This window comes from Sus scrofa, chromosome 3 (genome assembly GCF_000003025.6).
Source record: "Sus scrofa isolate TJ Tabasco breed Duroc chromosome 3, Sscrofa11.1, whole genome shotgun sequence".
In the NCBI taxonomy this organism is placed as follows: Eukaryota; Metazoa; Chordata; class Mammalia; order Artiodactyla; family Suidae; genus Sus; species Sus scrofa.
The window spans coordinates 117,945,802-117,965,774 of NC_010445.4; the positions used below are offsets into that span (position 1 = coordinate 117,945,802).

The 19,973-nt window shown below is 35.8% G+C and overlaps 1 protein-coding gene across 27 annotated transcripts in view; it reads left to right on the forward strand.

The window, feature by feature from the left end:
* The window catches only part of PUM2 (pumilio RNA binding family member 2), a 107,635-nt gene extending 87,872 nt beyond the window's left edge, over positions 1 to 19,763 (forward strand). For 12 of the 27 annotated variants that reach the window (XM_013996320.2, XM_005662719.3, XM_005662720.3 and 9 more), the window contains 8 exons: positions 3,985 to 4,252; positions 6,213 to 6,342; positions 7,867 to 8,001; positions 10,961 to 11,098; positions 11,730 to 11,855; positions 12,102 to 12,223; positions 14,484 to 14,676; positions 16,480 to 19,763. In XM_013996320.2, coding sequence (XP_013851774.1) covers positions 3,985 to 4,252; positions 6,213 to 6,342; positions 7,867 to 8,001; positions 10,961 to 11,098; positions 11,730 to 11,855; positions 12,102 to 12,223; positions 14,484 to 14,676; positions 16,480 to 16,611 — 1,244 coding nt within the window. In that variant the 3' untranslated portion in view covers positions 16,612 to 19,763. The remainder of the gene's footprint in view (positions 1 to 3,984; positions 4,253 to 6,212; positions 6,343 to 7,866; positions 8,002 to 10,960; positions 11,099 to 11,729; positions 11,856 to 12,101; positions 12,224 to 14,483; positions 14,677 to 16,479) is intronic. The other 15 variants (XM_021087801.1, XM_021087808.1, XM_013996321.2 and 12 more) reach the window with 6 other exon arrangements.

Consider the following 19,973-nt stretch of genomic DNA (forward strand, 5'->3'; position numbering starts at 1 on the left):
TTAAGAAGTGATAAATGATAGGGGTGATGTCAGTGATTAATTGAAGGGACTGTTAATCCTTTAATGCATTTGGTATAGGACACATCTGCTTTTGGACTACCAGTAGCAGTGGTATGAATATAGATAGCCTATTTGTATATTTGTTTTTAACTAATTTTGGAATAATTTCAGACTTAAGAGAACGTCATTAACAGTAATAAAAAAAAAATCCCATTTATCCCTCTCCCAGATTCTCCAAGTGTTATTTTACTGAATTTGCTTTATCATTCTTTCCCTCTTTCTCCCTGTCTCTGCATTTGCCTGTCCCTTCACAGCCATTTTTTTTTCCTGATACATTTGAAAGGAAGTTACAGGCACAATGTCCTTTACTCATAAACAGATTAATGTGTGTTTTTCCTGAAAATAAGGACATTCTTTTATATAACCACAATTATCAAAGTTAAGAAATTAACAGTGATGCAGTACTACTGTCAACTCAGCTGACTTTATTCAGACTTTGCTAGTTGTCTCACTCATGTCTTCATAACAAGGCAGGGGGAACGTACAGAGAGGGAGATATGGAAGGAGATCGGCCGACTTGGGGGGCTTGTATGTGACGTTTATTTGTCATGACTCTTTATTTTATTATTATTATTATTACTTTTTTTAGGGCCATACCTGCAGTGTATGGAAGTTCCCAGGTTAGGGGTCGAATCAGCTCATGGCACCGGTTCCTTCACCCACTGAGTAGAGCCAGGGATCAACCCACATCCTCATTGATGCTAGTTGGGTTTGTTACCCACTGAGCCACAATGGAAAGTCCCCTTTGTTCTTTAATCTTGAACTATTTCTCAAGTCTTTTATGACCTCAACATTTTTTAATGTTATAGGCCAATTTTGCAAAATGTCCTTCAATCCCAAAATAGATTTTGGATCACATACTGTCAGTGTTTAAAAACAACAAGTTTTAAATGTTTACTGTATGTTTTTAAATTGGGTTTAATGCTTATTTAGCATTCCTGCTGTGCCACAACAGGATCAGATTGGCAGTGTCTCTTGAGAGAGAGGTGGGACACAGGTTCAATCCCTAGCCTGGCACAGTGGGTTAAGAATCTGGCGTTGCCACAGCTGCAGTGTAAGTTGCAGGTTGCAACTGTGGCTTGGATCTGATACCTGACCTGGGAAGTCCTTATGCCATGGGGTGGCCAAAAAAAAAAAAAACTTAATTTGTAAGGAAACAGAGGTATCCTGGCCCTCTGCAAAATTAACCTTTGAACTATATAAGTGAAAATTATTATAACTAGTCTTCTAGAACTGAAATTCCAAGATTTTTAAAACTCAAGGCAGTTTAACATTATTAGGCATTTTATGTTGTCAAAGAGTGCATCAGGAGTTGTGTATTAGGAGCTAATGAATGTAATCAAAATATATCTAGACTTGGGAGCAATTCCTGTTGGATATCAGCAGGACTACTGGGAAGGTACCAAATAAAATTAAAATGGTCATTTTCTGGGGTAAGTATGTACTTTGAATTTGATGTTGAAATCTTCAGTGCATCAAGGATAAAGAGGTAGGGTTAGGCCTTATATTTGAAGTAGTGATAAACAGTGTGACAGAGATTGTAATGAGTAAGAGGGAGAAGTGAACAGTTAGGGTACTATTAGGAAATGTATGTGAGAAATAGTTTTAGAATAATGCCTTGAAAAGTAGGCTGAGAAACTTAGAGGAGGTACTCTAGCAGGATGCTGATAGGTTTCCAGTGTAAAATGACATCATCAAAGTGGCCTTTGAATAGGAAGATATAATTGTAGTATATAAAAAACAGATTGGAATGATAAGCAGAGTGCCCCTACCCTACAAAAAGGGTAAAGAATTATTAGAGGCTCAGATCCTGCGTTGCTATGGCTGTGTCGCAGGCCAGCAGCTGTAGTTCCAATTCAACTCCTAGCCTCAGAACTTCCATTTGCCACAGGCGCGGCCCTAAAAAAGCAAAAAAAAAAAAAAAAAAAAAAAAAAAAAATTTAACTTAAAAAATGAGTGATTACCGACTCAGAGAATGGGCTAGTAGTGATCAGGTGGTGTTATGGACAGTTGATAGTACTATAAACAAATAAAAATAAAGGACCAAAAAGTTAGTAATGAGATCAAGAAAGTGTTAAAACACTGAATTCTTTTACTTTTGAGATTTTTTCATTTGTGATCACAGAGATAGGTAGAACTGGCATAAACATGATAATTTGATGTTTAGTCACTTTGGTATATAAAATGGCTTGTTAAAATTACATACTTTTTTTTTTTTGTCTTTTTAGGGCCACACCTGCAGCATATGGAGGCTCCCAGGCTAGGGGTCCAACTGGAGCTGGAGCTGCTGGCCTGCACCACAGCCACAGCAACGCAGAATCTGAGCCACACCTGTAACCTACACCACAGCTTATGGCAACGCCGGATCCTTAACCTGCTGAGCAAGGCCAGGGATTGAACCTGTGTCCTCATGCTTACTAGTCAGATTCGTTTCTGCTGAGCCATGACAGGAACTCCCAAAATTACATACTTTTAAGAAAGATGTCAGAGGGTGGTCCCTAGTGGCATAGTGGGTTAGGATTGGTGCTTTCACCACCGTGACCCAGGTTCAGTCCCTGGTCTGGGAACTGAGATCCCATATCAAGCCACTGCACACTGCAGCCAAAAATGAGAAAGATATTAGAGCACTGAGCCTTAGGCAGTTGACATTACATTATGAGTGTTTGTATACTCACTGTCAGATACTGTTTTAAGAAACAAATCTAGCATGTAGATGAATGTAATTTTATGACACTTAATTGGAAATGGAGCTGAGGATTCAGATAATAAATCAGTATCATCATATACTGGACGATGGGAAATTCAGTGAAGAAAAATGAAGCTAGGGCAGTGGAGACTGAAAGTAAAAGAGGAATATTCTAATTTGCTTCACTCTCCAGGATTATAACTTTACACTGACAGTGTGTCCTTGGCACCATCTGTACCTTGTGGCCTGAATTGTACATATAGCATTACTCTAAGCAGAAGTGATGTATAATGGTATAAAGCTGATTGTGGGTTTTGTTTATGTGAACTACTAAATTCGCATTTTGTAGTTTTCTGTACATATTTCTTTTTTAAAAGGACACTGTCAAGTACTTTTAAACAGTTATTTGTAGTAGTAACAATTACTTGCTTGTATTTATTTTTATCAGCTGCCCTTTAGTTTTCTTCTTTGGAATGGGATATAAGTTAAAGAGGCTTTTTATTCATTTGTTTTAAATGATCAACGTTAAAGCTCTAGGAGTAGTCATAAATATGTTTACTGCTACTATTTCCTGTCTGTAAAGCAATACTATTTTATGGAGAGTTTTTTAAAGTGTGTGATTTGGATTTATTTTCTGATATTGTGGGTTTTTAAAGTTTGAAATTTAATCAGTGGATTAACCAAGAAATCATTTTTCTTTATATATAGAAGTATATATACTTAATGATTTTTTATATATTCCAAAAATTACAAATTTAGTTGTTGGTGTTCCATTAACGCTCAAGTAAATCTCAGTCAAACTTTTAGTGGCTTAAAATCTGACTTTGGTAGCTGTTTGTAACTTGTTTTTTAATAAAATAGAAAATTCTGTTGGTGGTTTCAATATTCTGGTATTTATATTAGTATTATGACATTAGTTGTAATTATGTTTACTAAGATTCCAAAGAACAAATACAGGTTTTGGTGTGACATTAGCTATTTTTAAACTGAACTACCAGTAGTAAATACAGGTTTATTTTTCTCATATTTTCTAGTGTCTCCTCCCCCTATTTATTATAGCCATATATATTAAGTAAATGTGTAAGATTTCCCCTTCAACTTTAATTTCTTATAGATCATACAGGAATTAGCGGGGTGAATATTTATTTATTTATTGACTGACTTTTTAGTTTAAGTGACTTTTATTTGAGGAATGTCTTGGGTAAAAATATTTGCTGACCACAGCTACTTTGTTGTAGGAGGACTGACAAATGGTAGTGGTCGATATATCTCTGCAGCACCTGGAGCAGAAGCAAAATATCGAAGTGCTTCAAGCACTTCCAGTCTATTTAGCTCCAGCAGCCAGCTCTTTCCTCCTTCTCGGCTTCGGTATAATAGGTCTGATATTATGCCTTCTGGCCGAAGTAGATTATTGGAAGATTTCAGAAACAACCGCTTCCCAAACCTTCAACTTAGAGACTTGATTGGACATATAGTTGAGTTTTCTCAAGACCAGCATGGTTCTAGGTAGGTGATTATGATTTATGATACCTTGCTTGTACTGCATTTTTGCTTTGAATGAGCCAAAACTTTTCTTGACTGGAGTTATTTGTATAAAAGTTAAAATCTTTTTAAAGATAAATTCCCATTATGAATTTTTCTTTCATACTAGGATAAATTATAAACTACAGCTTTTTATTTTTTATGGTTCTTCGGTTTTCTATAATGAAAATATAGCAATGCCTTTTTATTAATAGATTATTTTATTTCATGACTGAATACATTTCTTTTTCTTTTTCTTTTTCTTTTTTTTTTTTTTTGGTCTTTTCTAGGGCTTAACCCACGGCATATGGAGGTTCCCAGGCTAGGTGTCTAATCGGAGCTGTAGCCACCAGCCTACACCACAGCCACAGCAACTCGGGATCTGTGCCGCATCTGCAACCTACACTACAGCTCACGACAAAGCCGAATCCTTAACCCGCTGAGCGAGGCCAGGGATCGAACCCAAAACCTCATGGTTCCTAGTTGGATTCGTTAGCCACTGCACCACGACGGGAACTCCACATTTAATTTCTTTTAAGTTCCTTTTGAAAAGTGTTCTGAATTGCATTTATAGACTTACGTCCCTGAATGTATATCTAAAAAAATTTTAAAACCAAGTTAAATGCTTTGTTTCCCTCTATAGATGTATATTCAGTGTGACTTGGCTTAAATTTCACTTTTGTTAAAGGAAAGAAATGGTCCTTTTTACATTAAATATAATATGCATACTGTAAGATCTAAATTTTTTTTAAAATCATTTTTTATTAAATAGTTGCATACACATTTTATCTCCTTGTGGTTGAGATTTCCTTAAGAGTAGCAAATGGACCTTGTATCACTCAAAATGGCCAGCTTAGTTAGAAATTGTATTTGATGATTATTTTTAATTACTCAGTTTTATTGCATTTGAGGTGTACAACAATCATCACAACAAATTTTATAGCATTTCCATCCCAAACCCTCAGTGCATCCCACATACCCCCCACTTTTTTTTTTTTTTTAAGGATGGAGCCTGCGGCTTATGGAGGTTCCCATCTAGGAGTTGAATCAGAGCTGTAGCCGCTGGCCTACACCACAACCACAGCAATGTCAGATCCAAGCCGCCTCTGCGACCTACACCACAGGTCACGGCAACACTGTATCCTTAACCCACTGAGCAGGGTCAGGGATGGAACCTGTGTCCTCATGGATGCTAGTCAGTTTCATTTCTGCTGAGCCACAAGGGAACTCCAAATTTCATTTTTAAGGGTTTCTTTTATGATAGTCTGAAAGTAGAGACTTTATTTAATACTGTAATTACAAAAAATAAATGAATAACCAGTAGTATCTTTGTAGTTTTTTTAATTGATTATAATGTAACCAGAACTAGTTTAAGGATTAAGCATCTCTCCTGGGTTTTTGTTGTTTTTTTTTGTTGTTGTTGTTGTTTTTGTCTTTTTGCCTTTTTTTGAGCTGCTCCTGCGGCATATGGAGATGCCCAGGCTAGGGGTTGAATTGGAGCTGTAGCCACCGGCCTACGCCAGCACCACAGCAACACTGGATCCGAGCCGCATCTGCAACCTACACCATAGCTCACGGCAACGCCGGATCCTTAACCCACTGAGCAAGGGCAGGGATTGAACCCGAAACCTCATGGTTCCTAGTCGGATTCGTTAACCACTGCGCTACGATGGGAACTCCAGATTAAGCATCTTTATGTACAGATTTTTTGCCGGTCTAACTAGAAGTTATTTTAAATTAAGGTATTAACAAAGAAATACTTTGTAACTTTCCTTCTTTTTATTTAAAATTGGCTGTCTATAGTCTAAGATGTATTAGTACTGTTTCTACGGTGATTTTATTTCTATGGTTGTATGTTGGGGTGTGTAATACTCAAGTCAGATACAAATTTTGCAAGAGCTTGTTATCAATATATTGTCATGGCATTAAAATTTTTTCCACATAGATTCATACAGCAAAAACTAGAGAGAGCTACTCCAGCTGAGCGACAGATGGTATTTAATGAAATTCTACAAGCAGCCTATCAATTAATGACAGATGTTTTTGGCAACTATGTTATACAGAAATTTTTTGAGGTAAGCATGCATGCATGTTTGCATATGCTTAATGCTTAGAAAAGCTCTAAAAGTTGGTCGAGTTATTTTCATATAAAAATACATGAACATGGGAGAAAATGTTTAGAGATTACATATCTGATAAAGATTTCATATCCAGAATATATGAGGAACTCTCGAAATTCATCAAGAAAAAGCTCAATTAAAAAACAGAAGGACTTGAGTAGATGTTTCTCCATTGAAGATACCCAAATAATGCAGTAAGCACATGTAAAGATGCTCAACATCCTTAGTCATTAGGGAAATGCAAATCAAAACCACGGTGAGATTCTGCTTTGCATCTCCTAGGATGGCTGTAACTTAAAAAAATGAAAAGTAATTGTTGGTGAAAATGTAGAGAAATTGTAACCCTTGTTACATTGTTCGTGGAATGTAATATGATGCATCCACTACGGAAATCAGTTTGGCAGTTCCTCAGAAAACTATACATAAAATTACCATATGACCTAGCAGTTTTCACTCTAGGTTTGTACCCAAAAGTATTGACAACAAGGACTTGAACACCAGTGTTCATTTTCAGCATTATTTACAATAGCCAAAAGATGGAAACAACCCAAGTGCCCAAAAGGTGAATGGATAAAGAAAATCTGGTATATACATGCAGTAGAATATTGTCTAGCCAAAGAAGGAATGTAACTTTGATACATGCTACATATGGATGAAGCTAAGTGAAATAAGCCAGATACTAAATGACAAACACTATAGAGTTCCATTTACGTGAAATACCTCTGGCAAATTCATAGAGACAAAAAATAGACTGGGACTTACTTTTTGGGTTATTGCTTAATGCATACAGTGTTTATGTTTGAGACGATAGAAGAGATTTGGAATCAGATTATGGTGGTTATTACACATAGAATATAGTCAGTGCAACTGAATTAAAAGCAATTAAAATGACATGTTTTATATTTTATTATATATTTTTAAATGTATGGGCCAACTTTAAGTGAGAAGCTTGATACTTGAAATATATTTGAAAATATAAAGTATTGGGAGTAAGTCCTACATGAAGCAGTTAATGAATAGTGTAACAGTCTTTATTTGGATTGGTTGTCATTTACTTTGTAAATTTAGCTAATTTTTTTGGTTTAAACAACTGGTAGCTTGACTTAACAGGTTTCCTCCACAGTCAGAATATAGTTGAGAGTTACATGGTCTGAATATATAGCTCACAAGATTATTTTATTAAAGCTGGGAGTTATTTGAAGTGAAGAGTGAAGATGTTTACTTCAGAGGAAGTAATGGCTAATATGTTGGTAAAAAGGAAATAATAGAATGACCTACCCCAAAAAAGTAATGCAGTTATTTCCAGCATCTCTGGGTCTGTCTTAATTAGCTTTTACCCGAATGCCTCTTCCCTACATATTTGCCAAATGTGGTATTTTAAAAATAACTTCAATAGACTGCAAACAGTGGGTTATTCAGGTTTAACAAAGTAATATTATAATCTTTTATTTTATTTATTTATTTTTTTTTGTCTGTCAGTTTGGGAGTTTGGATCAAAAATTAGCCCTGGCTACTCGTATTCGTGGTCATGTTCTACCCTTAGCGCTGCAGATGTATGGCTGCCGTGTTATTCAGAAAGCATTAGAGTCTATTTCATCTGACCAGCAGGTAATTGTAAGTTAAGACAAAATTTTGTATTACTTTATTCAATTTTTAAATTTTATCTTATAGTAATCTTGGAGTGAAATGTTAAATATTTTTGCAGGTTAAAATATTTTTAAAAAAATTATCTCAAACAGTACATTATAGTTGAAAGTTACACAACAAATCTTTATTCATTTTCTTCAGCATCTTTTTATCTAAATGAAAATATTTGAATACCTACTGTATTTTAAGCAGAGTGCCAGGTGGTGGGTATTTCTACTACTACTTATTTAGTTTTCTGTAATATTAATATATTTTACTATTTCTTATGTTTATTTGGATTGTATTTATATTTCTGTCATAAGAATAAAAATTCAAAAACCGATTACATTCCTATATATCAAGGCTTAAAAACTTCACTCAATAAGAAAAGTAATGTAAATCCTTTTAACAAGATTTAGAATTTGAGAAGAGAGAACACATAAAAATTAAATGGGAAATATACCATGTTCTTGGATGGTAGGGTAGGGTCTAAATATTTTAAGTTAAAAAGGGCTTAGTGCTGAGTTCCCATCATGGCTCAGTGGTTAATGAATCCAACTAGGAACCATGAGGTTGCGGGTTCGATCCTTGGCCTCACTCAGTGGGTTAAGGATCTGGCGTTACTGTGGCTGTGGTGTAGACTGGCAGCTGTAGCTCTGATTCGACCCCTAGTCCGGGAACCTCCATATGCCGGGGGTGCAGCCCTAAAATGACCAAAGGGGTGGGGGCAGGATTAGTGCAATTCCTATTTATTATGTACTCAGGAATTTTCTTTAAATGGTCAAAATAAATTTAAAAAAAAAACTGAGGAGTGAGGGCATATTAACCATGAAGCATTACTAATTAATTGGTATGGTTTATGCATAAGATAAATAGACTTGGGGAGGGGGTTTTTTTTTTTTTTTTGGTTTTTTTTGGTTTTTTTTTTTTTTTTTTTTTGTCTTTTTTGTCTTTTTAGCCATTTCTTAGGCTACTGCCATGGCATATGGAAGTTCCCAGGCCAGGGGTTGAATCAGAGCTGCAGCTGCCGGCCTGTACCACAGCCGCAGCAATGAGGGATCCAAGCCTTGTCTGCTACCTACTCCACAGCTTATAGCAATGCTGGATCATTAGCCCACTGAGTGAGGCCAGGGATCAAACCTGCGTCCTTACAGATACTAGTCACTTTCATTTCTGCTGAGCCACAACAGGAACTCCTAAATAGACTAAATAAATAGACTTTTAAAATGACTTTCATAACCCCAAATATAGCTACTGTTTTCAGTATAACTGGTTTATGCAGTACAATGAATCACAATAATAGTAAAGAAAATAATTTATTTCTTAAAAGGTGTGTGTCATTAGTTAAGTTTAGAAAGAGATTGTCTTTGGCTCTTAACCTACATACATACAATAAAGTAAATCTCAGAATTAAAAACAGTTATATGGGGAAATGAGTATTATGTGTGTATGTATATGCGTTTATCACAGCAGTGAACATCTGTGAGAAAGTAGCCTTATTCCTCTTAAGGAAATTCTGAGTTTTAGAGTAATTGAAGATAAGTCACAATGGAGAAAGATCAGTAGTTTTGACATTATAGATGCTTAGAACTTCTCTAAGTGTCAGAATGGCATAAATACTTTGAAGATATTTTAAATATCTTAAATATTTAAAAATAAAAAGTAGAGTTCACATTGTGGCTCAGAGGAAACAAATCCGACATATATCCATGAGGATATATGGGTTCGATCCCTGCCCTCACTCAGTGGGTGGGGGATCCAGCGTTGGGTGAGCTGTGGTGTAGGTCACAGACGTGGCTCTGATCCCACAGTGCTGTGGCTGTGGTGTAGGCTGGCAGCTATAGCTCCAGTTCAAACCCTAGCCTGGGAATTTCCATGTGCTGCAGGGCCAGCCCTAAAAAGCAAAAATAATAATAATAATAAATAAAAAATAAAAAAATAGAGCATTGAGAGTAAGCTTTAGATGAACCAGTTCATGAATAACAATATTCCATTCCCTGTTTGGATTCTTAAGATTTTGTAATTTAGTCATATTTAGCTTATAGCTAAACATCTATGTTATATCTTGATTTCAAAGATTCCTGTTCATTTATTTCAGAATACATTTGAGAGTTCTTTTGAGTGAGAGTTTTTTTTTAATTTCTTATTATAGTTGATTTACAATGTTCTGTTAATTTCCTGCTGTACAGCAAAGTGATCTAGTTATACATATATATATATATATATATACACACACACACATTGTTTTTCCACATTATCTTCCATCATGTTCCATCACAAGTGACTAGGTAAGTTCCCTGTGCTGTACAGCAGGAGATTTGAAATGTGAACACCTTTACACTGTATACTCCATTTCTTCAGAATACCATTTCCCATTGCACTGATAAGGCACTCAGATGATTGTTGTGGCTGCCTATATTTTTCCCTAAGGATTAAGGTGTTTATTTTTTGAAGTCTTACAAATTTATGAGGATAATATTAAGATTGTTAGTTAAAAGAAAATGCATTTAGTAAATAAACCTTAGTGTAAATAAGTATAGCCTTATTAATAATCAAATTTAAATTGAAAAGCATCGTTTTTGCCTGTTAAGTGAGCAAAAAACCTAAGATATCCTGAGAGTCTGTCCCTGAAAGTATCAGATGATAAAGGGAAGCAATATCAAATTAAGTTGTTTTTTTTTTTTTTTTGAATTAAGTTCTTATAAGTTTATTTAAAAGAAGAGTAAAGGAGTTCCCTCATGGCACAGCAAGTTAAGGATCCAACATTGTCACTGCTGTGGTACAGGTTTGATCCCTGGCCAAGAAACTTCTGCATGCAAAGGAAGTGGGCAAAAATAAATAAAAAATTGCATACAGAAAATATTGAGCATATTTTTGTTCCCATCTCAGTAATTTTGTTCCTTATATATTGTTTGGGGAGGTAATGTAAATGTCTTCTCTTTTGCAGAGTGAAATGGTAAAGGAGCTAGATGGGCATGTCCTCAAATGTGTGAAAGATCAGAATGGAAACCATGTTGTACAAAAATGCATTGAATGTGTTCAGCCACAGTCGCTGCAGTTCATCATCGATGCTTTCAAAGGACAAGTACGACTGATTTTTGACTTCTCATTAGTTACAATTTGAGTGTTACCACGTTTTTTTACAAGTCACAAGACAGTACCCAGTACTTTCATACAAAAATAGACAAATACTGAATGTGCCTTAATTTCTGCCTCTTTCATAGAGTGAGTCGATCGGTAGCTTCATTGTTTGCAGTTGAAAAATGTAGAAATAGTTTAATTAAGTTACTCTAAGAAGTTAAGATAACTACGATTAGGATTCTGAGTCCAACATTGTTTTTCCAAATTTCCTGGGAGAGGGAGAGGAGGAAAGAAGACTTAAGACTGTGTAATAAAAGACAAAAAATAAATACCAGTTAGTAACTGATACATAATAATGAATAGTTCCTAATTATGGCAATGCACTACCCCTACCCCACAGTCCATTCCTCTCATTATTACATGCCATCCATTTTCTGATCGGGTTCCTTTTGGTCAAAATAGCTCTTAGCTCCTAAATTGAGTACCCCGCTCCCTAGTCTGCAAAAACATGGCAGCTGTCATGTTAAATGTGAATTCCTTGGTGGTCTATTTTGAATTAATTCAGCATGGTTCTAAACACCTATCTTTCCAAAAATGTCACAGAATGGATATTTATTTCTCCTAATTGTTTTAAGGTGTTTGTACTTTCAACTCATCCTTACGGCTGCAGAGTGATCCAGCGCATCCTAGAGCACTGCACTGCAGAGCAGACCTTACCTATCTTAGAAGAACTTCACCAACATACAGAGCAGTTAGTACAGGTATAAACTCCCTCATATTTTGAAATGTTTATATATTTTTGAAAATGATTCTGATTTTTTTTAAAAAGGAAACATGATTTATTGACAGCACATCATAGAAACATACAGTGAGACAAAATGTTGTATCCTCCTAACTCTACTATTGGATTTTTAGGAAAATGATGAGTTTTGTTTTTTTTTTTAAAGAATTACCCTTATTCTGAAGGAATGACTTAAGAAAAGTAATTTTTAAATATCTGCACTTAGGATCAGTATGGCAATTATGTTATTCAGCATGTGCTGGAACATGGTCGACCTGAGGACAAGAGCAAGATTGTTTCTGAAATCAGAGGAAAGGTCTTAGCCCTGAGTCAACACAAATTTGCCAGGTATTGCATTATCTTCTAATTCCATGGGTCAAATCTGAACTCTCTAGCTTTTATTAGTAAGCATGGAAATGCATATAAAACATAGCATTGGAATATAATCTATCTTTTTTAGTAGAGGCAAAAAGTACATAAAATGTTGCTTTTGTTCTTAAAGAATCTCCATGACAGATTAGTTTTCCCACGTATATCCATTTTTGAAATTTGTATTTGAAAAATTATTTCTCCTCAAGATATGTGAGTAGGGCGTTCCCGTCGTGGCGCAATGGTTAATGAATCCGACTAGGAACCATGAGGTTGCGGGTTCGGTCCCTGCCCTTGCTCAGTGGGTTAACGATCCGGCGTTGCTGTGAGCTGTGGTGTAGGTTGCAGACGTGGCTCGGATCCCGCGTTGCTGTGGTTCTGGCGTAGGCCGGGGGCTACAGCTCCGATTCAACCCCTAGCCTGGGAACCTCCATATGCTGCGAGAGCGGCCCAAGAAATAGCAAAAAGACAAAAAAAAAAAAAAAAAAAAGATATGTGAGTAAATGCAAATTTAATTTATTATTTAATTAGAATTTTACAAGGCATGTAATTAGATTTCCAGATGTTCAGTATGGGTTCTGATACTGATTTAACTTTTTATTTTTTTAATTTACATATAGTTGGTATGTATTTTTTTAATTTACGTATACATATATGTATATGTATAACTGAATGTGTATAGATGGTGTGTGTATACACACACACTTTTTTTTTTTTTTTTTTGCTATTTCTTGGGCCGCTCCCACAGCATATGGAGGTTCCCAGGCTAGGGGTTGAATTGAAGCTGTAGCCACCGGCCTACGCCAGAGCCACAGCAACGTGGGATCCGAGCCGCGTCTGCAACCTACACCACAGCTCACAGCAACGCCGGATCTTTTAACCCACTGAGCAAGGCCAGGGACCGAACCTGCAACCTTATGGTTCCTAGTTGATTCGTTAACCACTGCGCCACGACACACAGACTTTTTTTTCATTGGCCCCACACCTGTGGCATATGGAAGTTCCCAGGCCAGGGGTCAGATCAGAGCTACAACTGCAACCTACACGCAGCTTATGGCAACGCTGGATCATTTAACCCTCTGAGCGAGGCCAGGGACCGAACCCACACCCTCACAAAGACAGCGTCAGATCCTTAACCTGCTGAGACACAACGGGAACTCCCATTCATTTCTTTTGCATTCTTCTCCATTATGGTTTATCATAGGACATTGAAGATAGTTCCCTGTGCTACACTGGAGGACCTTGTTTTTCCCCTCCGTGTATAATAGCTTGTATCTGCTAACCCCAATTTCCTACTCCATCCTGCTCCCAGCTCCCTCCCGCTTAATCACAAGTTTGTTCTCCTTGTCCATGAGTCTGTCTCTGTTTTGTAGATAGTCATTTGTGTCATGTTTTAGATGCCACATAAAAGTGATAATATTTGTCTTTCTTTCTGACTTACTTCATTTAGTATGATAATCTTTAGTTCCATCCATGTTGCTGTAAATGGCATTATTTTGGTTTTTTTTTTCAGCTTAGTAGCATTCCATTGTACATATGTAGCACATCTTCTGTATGATACTAATTTCTGTTTTAAACGTAATTATAAGAGAAGTTCCTGGAGTTCCCGTCCTGGCTCAGTGGTTAGCAAACCCAACTAGCATCCATGAGGACGAGGTTTTGATCCCTGTCCTCTATCAGTGGATTAAGGATCCGGTGTTGCCGTGAGCTGTGGTGTAGGTCGCAGATGCAGCTCAGATCTGGCATTGCCATGGCTCTGGTGTAGACCAGAGGCTATAGTTCTGATCAGACCCCTAGCCTGGGAACCTCCATATGCCACAGGTGTGGCCCTAAAAAAGACAAAAAGACGCAAAAAAAAAAAAAGAGAGAGAGAGAAGTTCCTATTGTGGCCCAGTAGAAACATACCCACCTAGTATCCATGAGGATGCAGGTTCATCCCCGCTCAGTGGGTAAAGGATTCAGTGTTGCCATGAGCTGTGGTGTGGGTTGCAGATGCAGTTCAGATCTCACATTGCTATGGCTGTTGCTGCAGCTCCAATTTGACCCCTGGCTTGAGAACTTCCATATGCCACATGCACTGTGTGGCCCTAAAAAGTACAAAAAAATGCAAAAAAAAAAAAAAATTAGAATACTATTTTGACTCATATGTCTTCAAATGAATTGAGCAAGTTCTTTCAAGAGCCAAGGAAATTTTGCTATTAAAATGACAGTATTTTATGTGTGTACTTAAATATTTCAGCAATGTAGTAGAAAAGTGTGTTACTCATGCTTCCCGTGCTGAGAGAGCTTTACTGATTGACGAGGTTTGCTGTCAGAATGATGGTCCTCACAGTGCCTTATACACCATGATGAAGGACCAGTATGCCAATTACGTAGTTCAGAAGATGATTGATATGGCGGAACCTGCTCAGAGAAAGATAATCATGCACAAGGTAATACAGTTTATAGCCCTTAAATGATTTATTTTGTGTGACTTCAGGCTACTCACTTAACCTCCCTAGGCTTTAATTTCCTCACGTATGTTATTCAACTGCAGGAAAAAATGTAAAATTCGGTGGAAAGCCTTTGGCAGACATAGGTATGGTGCACCCTTTTATTAAATTCTTAAGGTAATTTTGATAAAATCACATTCATTTCTCATTTATTTACCTACTATTAGCATTGTTTTTCCCTTCACCGTTTTATCTAGTTGTATTTGATTTGCCACTGACTGAACATTGTTGGGGGTTGTTTTGTTTTGTTTTTTGGGTTTTTTGTTTGTTTTTTTTGTTTGTTTGTTTTTTTGGTCTTTTCTAGGGCCGCACCCACACCATATGGAGGTTCCCAGGCTAGGGGTCCAATCAGAGCTGTATCTGCCAGCCTGCGCCAGAGCCACAGTACTGCAGAATCCGAGCTGCGGCAGCAACCTACACCACAGCTCGCCGAAACGCCAGATCCTTAACCCACTGAGCGAGGCCAGGGATCAAACCCACAACCTCAGGGTGCCTAGTTGGACTCGTTAACTACTGAGCCACAGTGGGAACTCCTAAACATTGATTTTTAAATGTAACTAGATTTTTTATTTTCTTGCTAACCTAACACATTTTCTTGAAAAAAAAGATTTGTATTGTTTTTTAATCAGTTAAGCTGTTTTTTCTTTCTGTCCTCCGTCTAGAATCTAATGATTAAGAAATCATTAATTTCCACAATAAAACATTGTTAAAAGAACACTGAAAGAAATATTTAAATACTCACTCTTAATCCTTTTCTAAATTTATTCACTTTAGAGACAAGTGTCAAAAGTACGTAACTTCTTAGACCTCTCCTCTTACGGAGAAGAGAAAATGATCTCATAAGATCACAGACGTATTTTTGGCTTCCTGATTTTCTGTGTTTTTTAAATTTTAATATTTCTGCTTTAAAATATATACTCATAACATGTTTTCAGTTTTAACTACAGTGTTTAGCCAATATTATGTTTCTTTTTAAAATAATATATATTATGCTATACATATTATTAAATATATATTATGGTGCTATTTAATATATATTTAATAATGTATTTATTTTTAATAAATTATATTCTTAGCAGTGCTCTATATGAATAGCTTTGCATATTGTTTTTGTAAGGTAAATCCCTAGCTGTGGAACTGCTAACACAGAATATGTGACCATGTTATATTTTAATAGATCCTGCCAAGTTACCCTCAGAAAATCTTGTACAAGTTTGTATATCTATCTAGTATTTGAGAATAATACCTATTTTACGATTATCTCATTGACACCAGTTATTATTTAAAAAATCTTTGCCAGTCTGGATGGAAAAAATAATGATGATTCTTCTCATTTGCATTTTTAAAACTATTAGTGAGATATTGAACATCTTAAGTATAATAGCTGTCACGCATCTGATTGTTCATGTATTTTGCTTCACTTTGTATTGAATTTTTGTCCACTTGCTTAGAGTTAAAGAATTCTTTCCTCATAAACTTTATAAGAATACAATAGCTCACCAGTGATACTTCTCTGCTATGTTTGAAGCCCCTCTGCCGTTTGCATGTGTAATAGTTTATAGAAATAGTGCTTTGTTTATACATTGAACAATTTTGAGAGTAGAAGTTTGGAGAGATTGGGACAGAACTGCTTTTACAAACACATATAAAGTTTAACTAAATCACCTAAATTGGGGAGTGCTTTTTTAAGAAATCAGAAATGGAAATAACATTGATTTCCTAAGCAGATTAATTGTTTTTCAGATTCGACCTCACATTACTACTTTGCGCAAATACACATACGGGAAGCATATACTGGCCAAGTTGGAAAAATATTATTTGAAAAATAGCCCCGATCTAGGGCCTATTGGAGGACCACCAAATGGAATGCTGTGAAGGAAAAAGAGAAAGAAGATGATGTGACCATGTGAGAAGCACGTTTCTTTTGTGAATTATCAAAACACAACTCAACTATGACTCTTCAGATTTTTTTTTAAAGAAAACTATTTATTGACTTTATTCATCCATTTGTAAATTTTTTAAGGTTCTTGTGTATATTTGGGGGGTGGGAGTGGTGAATTATAAATTATATTCAGCCCTGAGAGGAGACCTATCAGATTGGATTGCTGGCAAAGCACAGAATGCCTGTATATGATGTAACTGTATCAAAAAATACTGTCACATATTTTGTAAATTTTTACCTTGTAAAGTCACAAAAATAGTTTTTAAAGGAAAAAGTACAGTATTCTTTTAATAAACTGGCTCGCAGTCTGGTAGGTCTACGGACCCCATAGCACAACAGGTTTATAGAGATGTATATAGAAATATTATAGTCCTTATTTTTTTTTGTCCTTTGTGTGAAGCCTTTTGTAACAGATTAACAATCAACTGCATAAATATTATTAATATTTTAAAGAGAAAGTTAAGTTGTATTTTGGTAATTCACAAACTATCATGCAAATAAAAACTCTGCACGTAAGATAAGAATTAAATGATTTCAGATGAAAAGAACTTGTGTTAATTTACAGTCGATGTGGTTTTAATACAAATACTGCCCTTAAACGTTTCTGGCAATGTACAGAAGTATTGTATATACTTAAATATGTAATTGTTGTAAGAGGTAGGAAAACAAAATCATGGCAACACTTCCATTCAATTAAGTACACTAAACGAAAAGTTAAGTCCCCTTTTTTAACTTTTCAGTTTGGTTTGTGATGAGAAAGAGTGGAGGTTTATATACTGTTTTGCTTAGAGAATTATAAGGACATGTTGAGAAAGTGTTGAGCTTTATTTTGCTTTTTCATAGTAGATTCAGAAAGTAGGAACCAGATAGAGGTGAAAAGGGGCCACTGAAAAGTGAATTTGATAGCTCAGCATTTAAGCATGATTACCTATTCAGATAGCTTTTTTGCTTCCTATAAATATATGCATTGTGTGTGTAGTAATAGATGTAAGTTTACACTTTGAAAGCAAATCTTATTTCAATGTTTATTATAAAAGCCTTGCTAATTTAGTAGTGATGCTTTCTTTGGTTGTACAGGTGTACATTTGTAAACCTTTATGCTGTAAATGGAATTTTGTCTTATCTCTTTGGGAAACATTTGCATTTTAGTGTACATTTATGTCCCTGCCCTCTGACCTGGCATATAGTGTTGTATAATGTAAATTTATTTCTCCAAATTGAGAGTGATTTTTTAAAAATTTTTTATCTTTATATGGTTTCAGGAGTATGAACCAGTTTTCTTTTATTATTGTGAAAAACATTTTGTTTTATAACATAATTGTTGACTCTGTTAATATGGGCATACTAGGATTTGGATCACTTTCAAGTCAAGAAGTCAGGGTATTGTGCATAATAGAAAGTGTTGGACTGAGATTTGGTTACCATGGAGGCCAATGCTTTTTCCATCTTATTAAATGTGATGTGACTTTTTTCTTTGTACAGAAGAGTACTGTATTTTTGAATAGCCTACTCCCAAGTAATAGCAAATCTGTATGATAACATTTTTTTCTCTGGACATAAGACATAACAGTAACATGATGTACATTTACAAGCGGCCTTATGTACATTTCCCAACAATCTTTTTAAGGCAAAATTGTGACCATATGTGTATAATTAAAAATCGTTTTTAATCCTTTGCCTATGAAAATATTTTGGAAAAAAAAACTTGCTTTGTATATTCAGTTTCTGAAAGATAAAGAAAGTGCTTTGTATTTTGTTGAAGTCAGTATTTTGTATAAAACGTTTATGTTGACCCACTTATGTTTAGTGCTAAAAACTAATGAACCATGCTGTCTCTTTTGATTGAACATGTAAGGGATTTTTTTATTAGAGGTCTGCAGAAGAAAAGCAATCTTCTGAGCACAATATTGAATATAAAGGTTTTTTTCACTTAGCTATTCAAACCATGAACCTAAAAATAATGGCATAAAGTTTGGGGTGCCAGGCATACTGTTCATGTTTGAAGTTGAGTTATTCTAGGTTTCTAACCCAACATTCCATGTTGAGGCCATTAAATCCAGTCACTTGTCACTGTCCCTTCTCTTAGTCCCACTGGTTCATCAGTGTGTCCCAGTCCCAGTGGCAGCGCTTTTTTCCCTCTGTACAGAGCTGCTGTCTTCTACCCTTTCCAACTTTGTTTTGCCAGCCTCAGAATGTCTTGGCCCTATGTCAAACTTTTGTTCCCAGTATCAGCTCATGTTTTCAGGATCCAAGTTGTCCTTGTTGGAGATTGGTAGTGACTTTCCTGGATTTGCACAGTTGAATTCCTGGTTTTCCTTTATTCTTCTGTTCACACAAGCAATTATTTCTGCAAATTTAGGAAGTCCTAGAGAACAGCACACTGGGAAACTAAACCATTTTCCTGGGTTCCTGATGTTCCCACGTGTCCCAATGTTGACAACCCAATCTTACCAATACTTTGGGGCCCTATTCTAGAAAAAGAACTGTTACTCTAGAAATTTTATGGTCTGCCTTTTTGGTGCCCAACCTCTGCGATTCTATCTTTTAATAAGTTGATATGGAGTTTTGGTATAATCTGAAAGTGACATTTCAGAATAAAAAAACTTAATTAAAGGGCAGAACCAGTTAGGCTTTACTTTTGGGTGTCTCCTTTTGATAATGGATTGTTGCTGGACCAGTTTGTTTAAGTCCTGGCTCTTATTGGTTCATATGAAATAATGTTATCTTCTTTGTATATTATGTATAAATTAGAAAATGATAAATGTGTGAATAACATTGTATGAAATAAACCTGGTCTTGTGTTTTTCTCTAGATAAAATACCCCTGTGTACCTCGATTACGATTCACATTGACCATTCAAATTTTCTCTGATTTATGGAAAACAAAAACATCACATGGATGTTAGTCCGGGGCCACTGATTATGCTGATGGTATTAACCCTGTCTTTTAATAGTCATGATCTCTGTCTAATTACATAGAGTGGTTACACACCTCATATTATGAAACTTTAAGCCTGCTTCTTCATTGATAAAATGATACTTATTCAGAGTTGTTTTTGAGGATTAAATTAAATCACATATCTTTACCCACAGGTGTTTGTTTCCTTTCCACGTGCACTACAGGAGACAGTGTTGTCTGAAAGTACGGTCTGGGTACAGGCATGGATTTAAAGTTAACCTCACTATTTACAAACCTTATGAACTTGGGTATGTTAACTCATCTCAGCCTCAGTGCCTTCGTCTTTACTATGGGATGGAACTATTTTTAAATCCTTATTTGTGTTTTAAAGAACTGA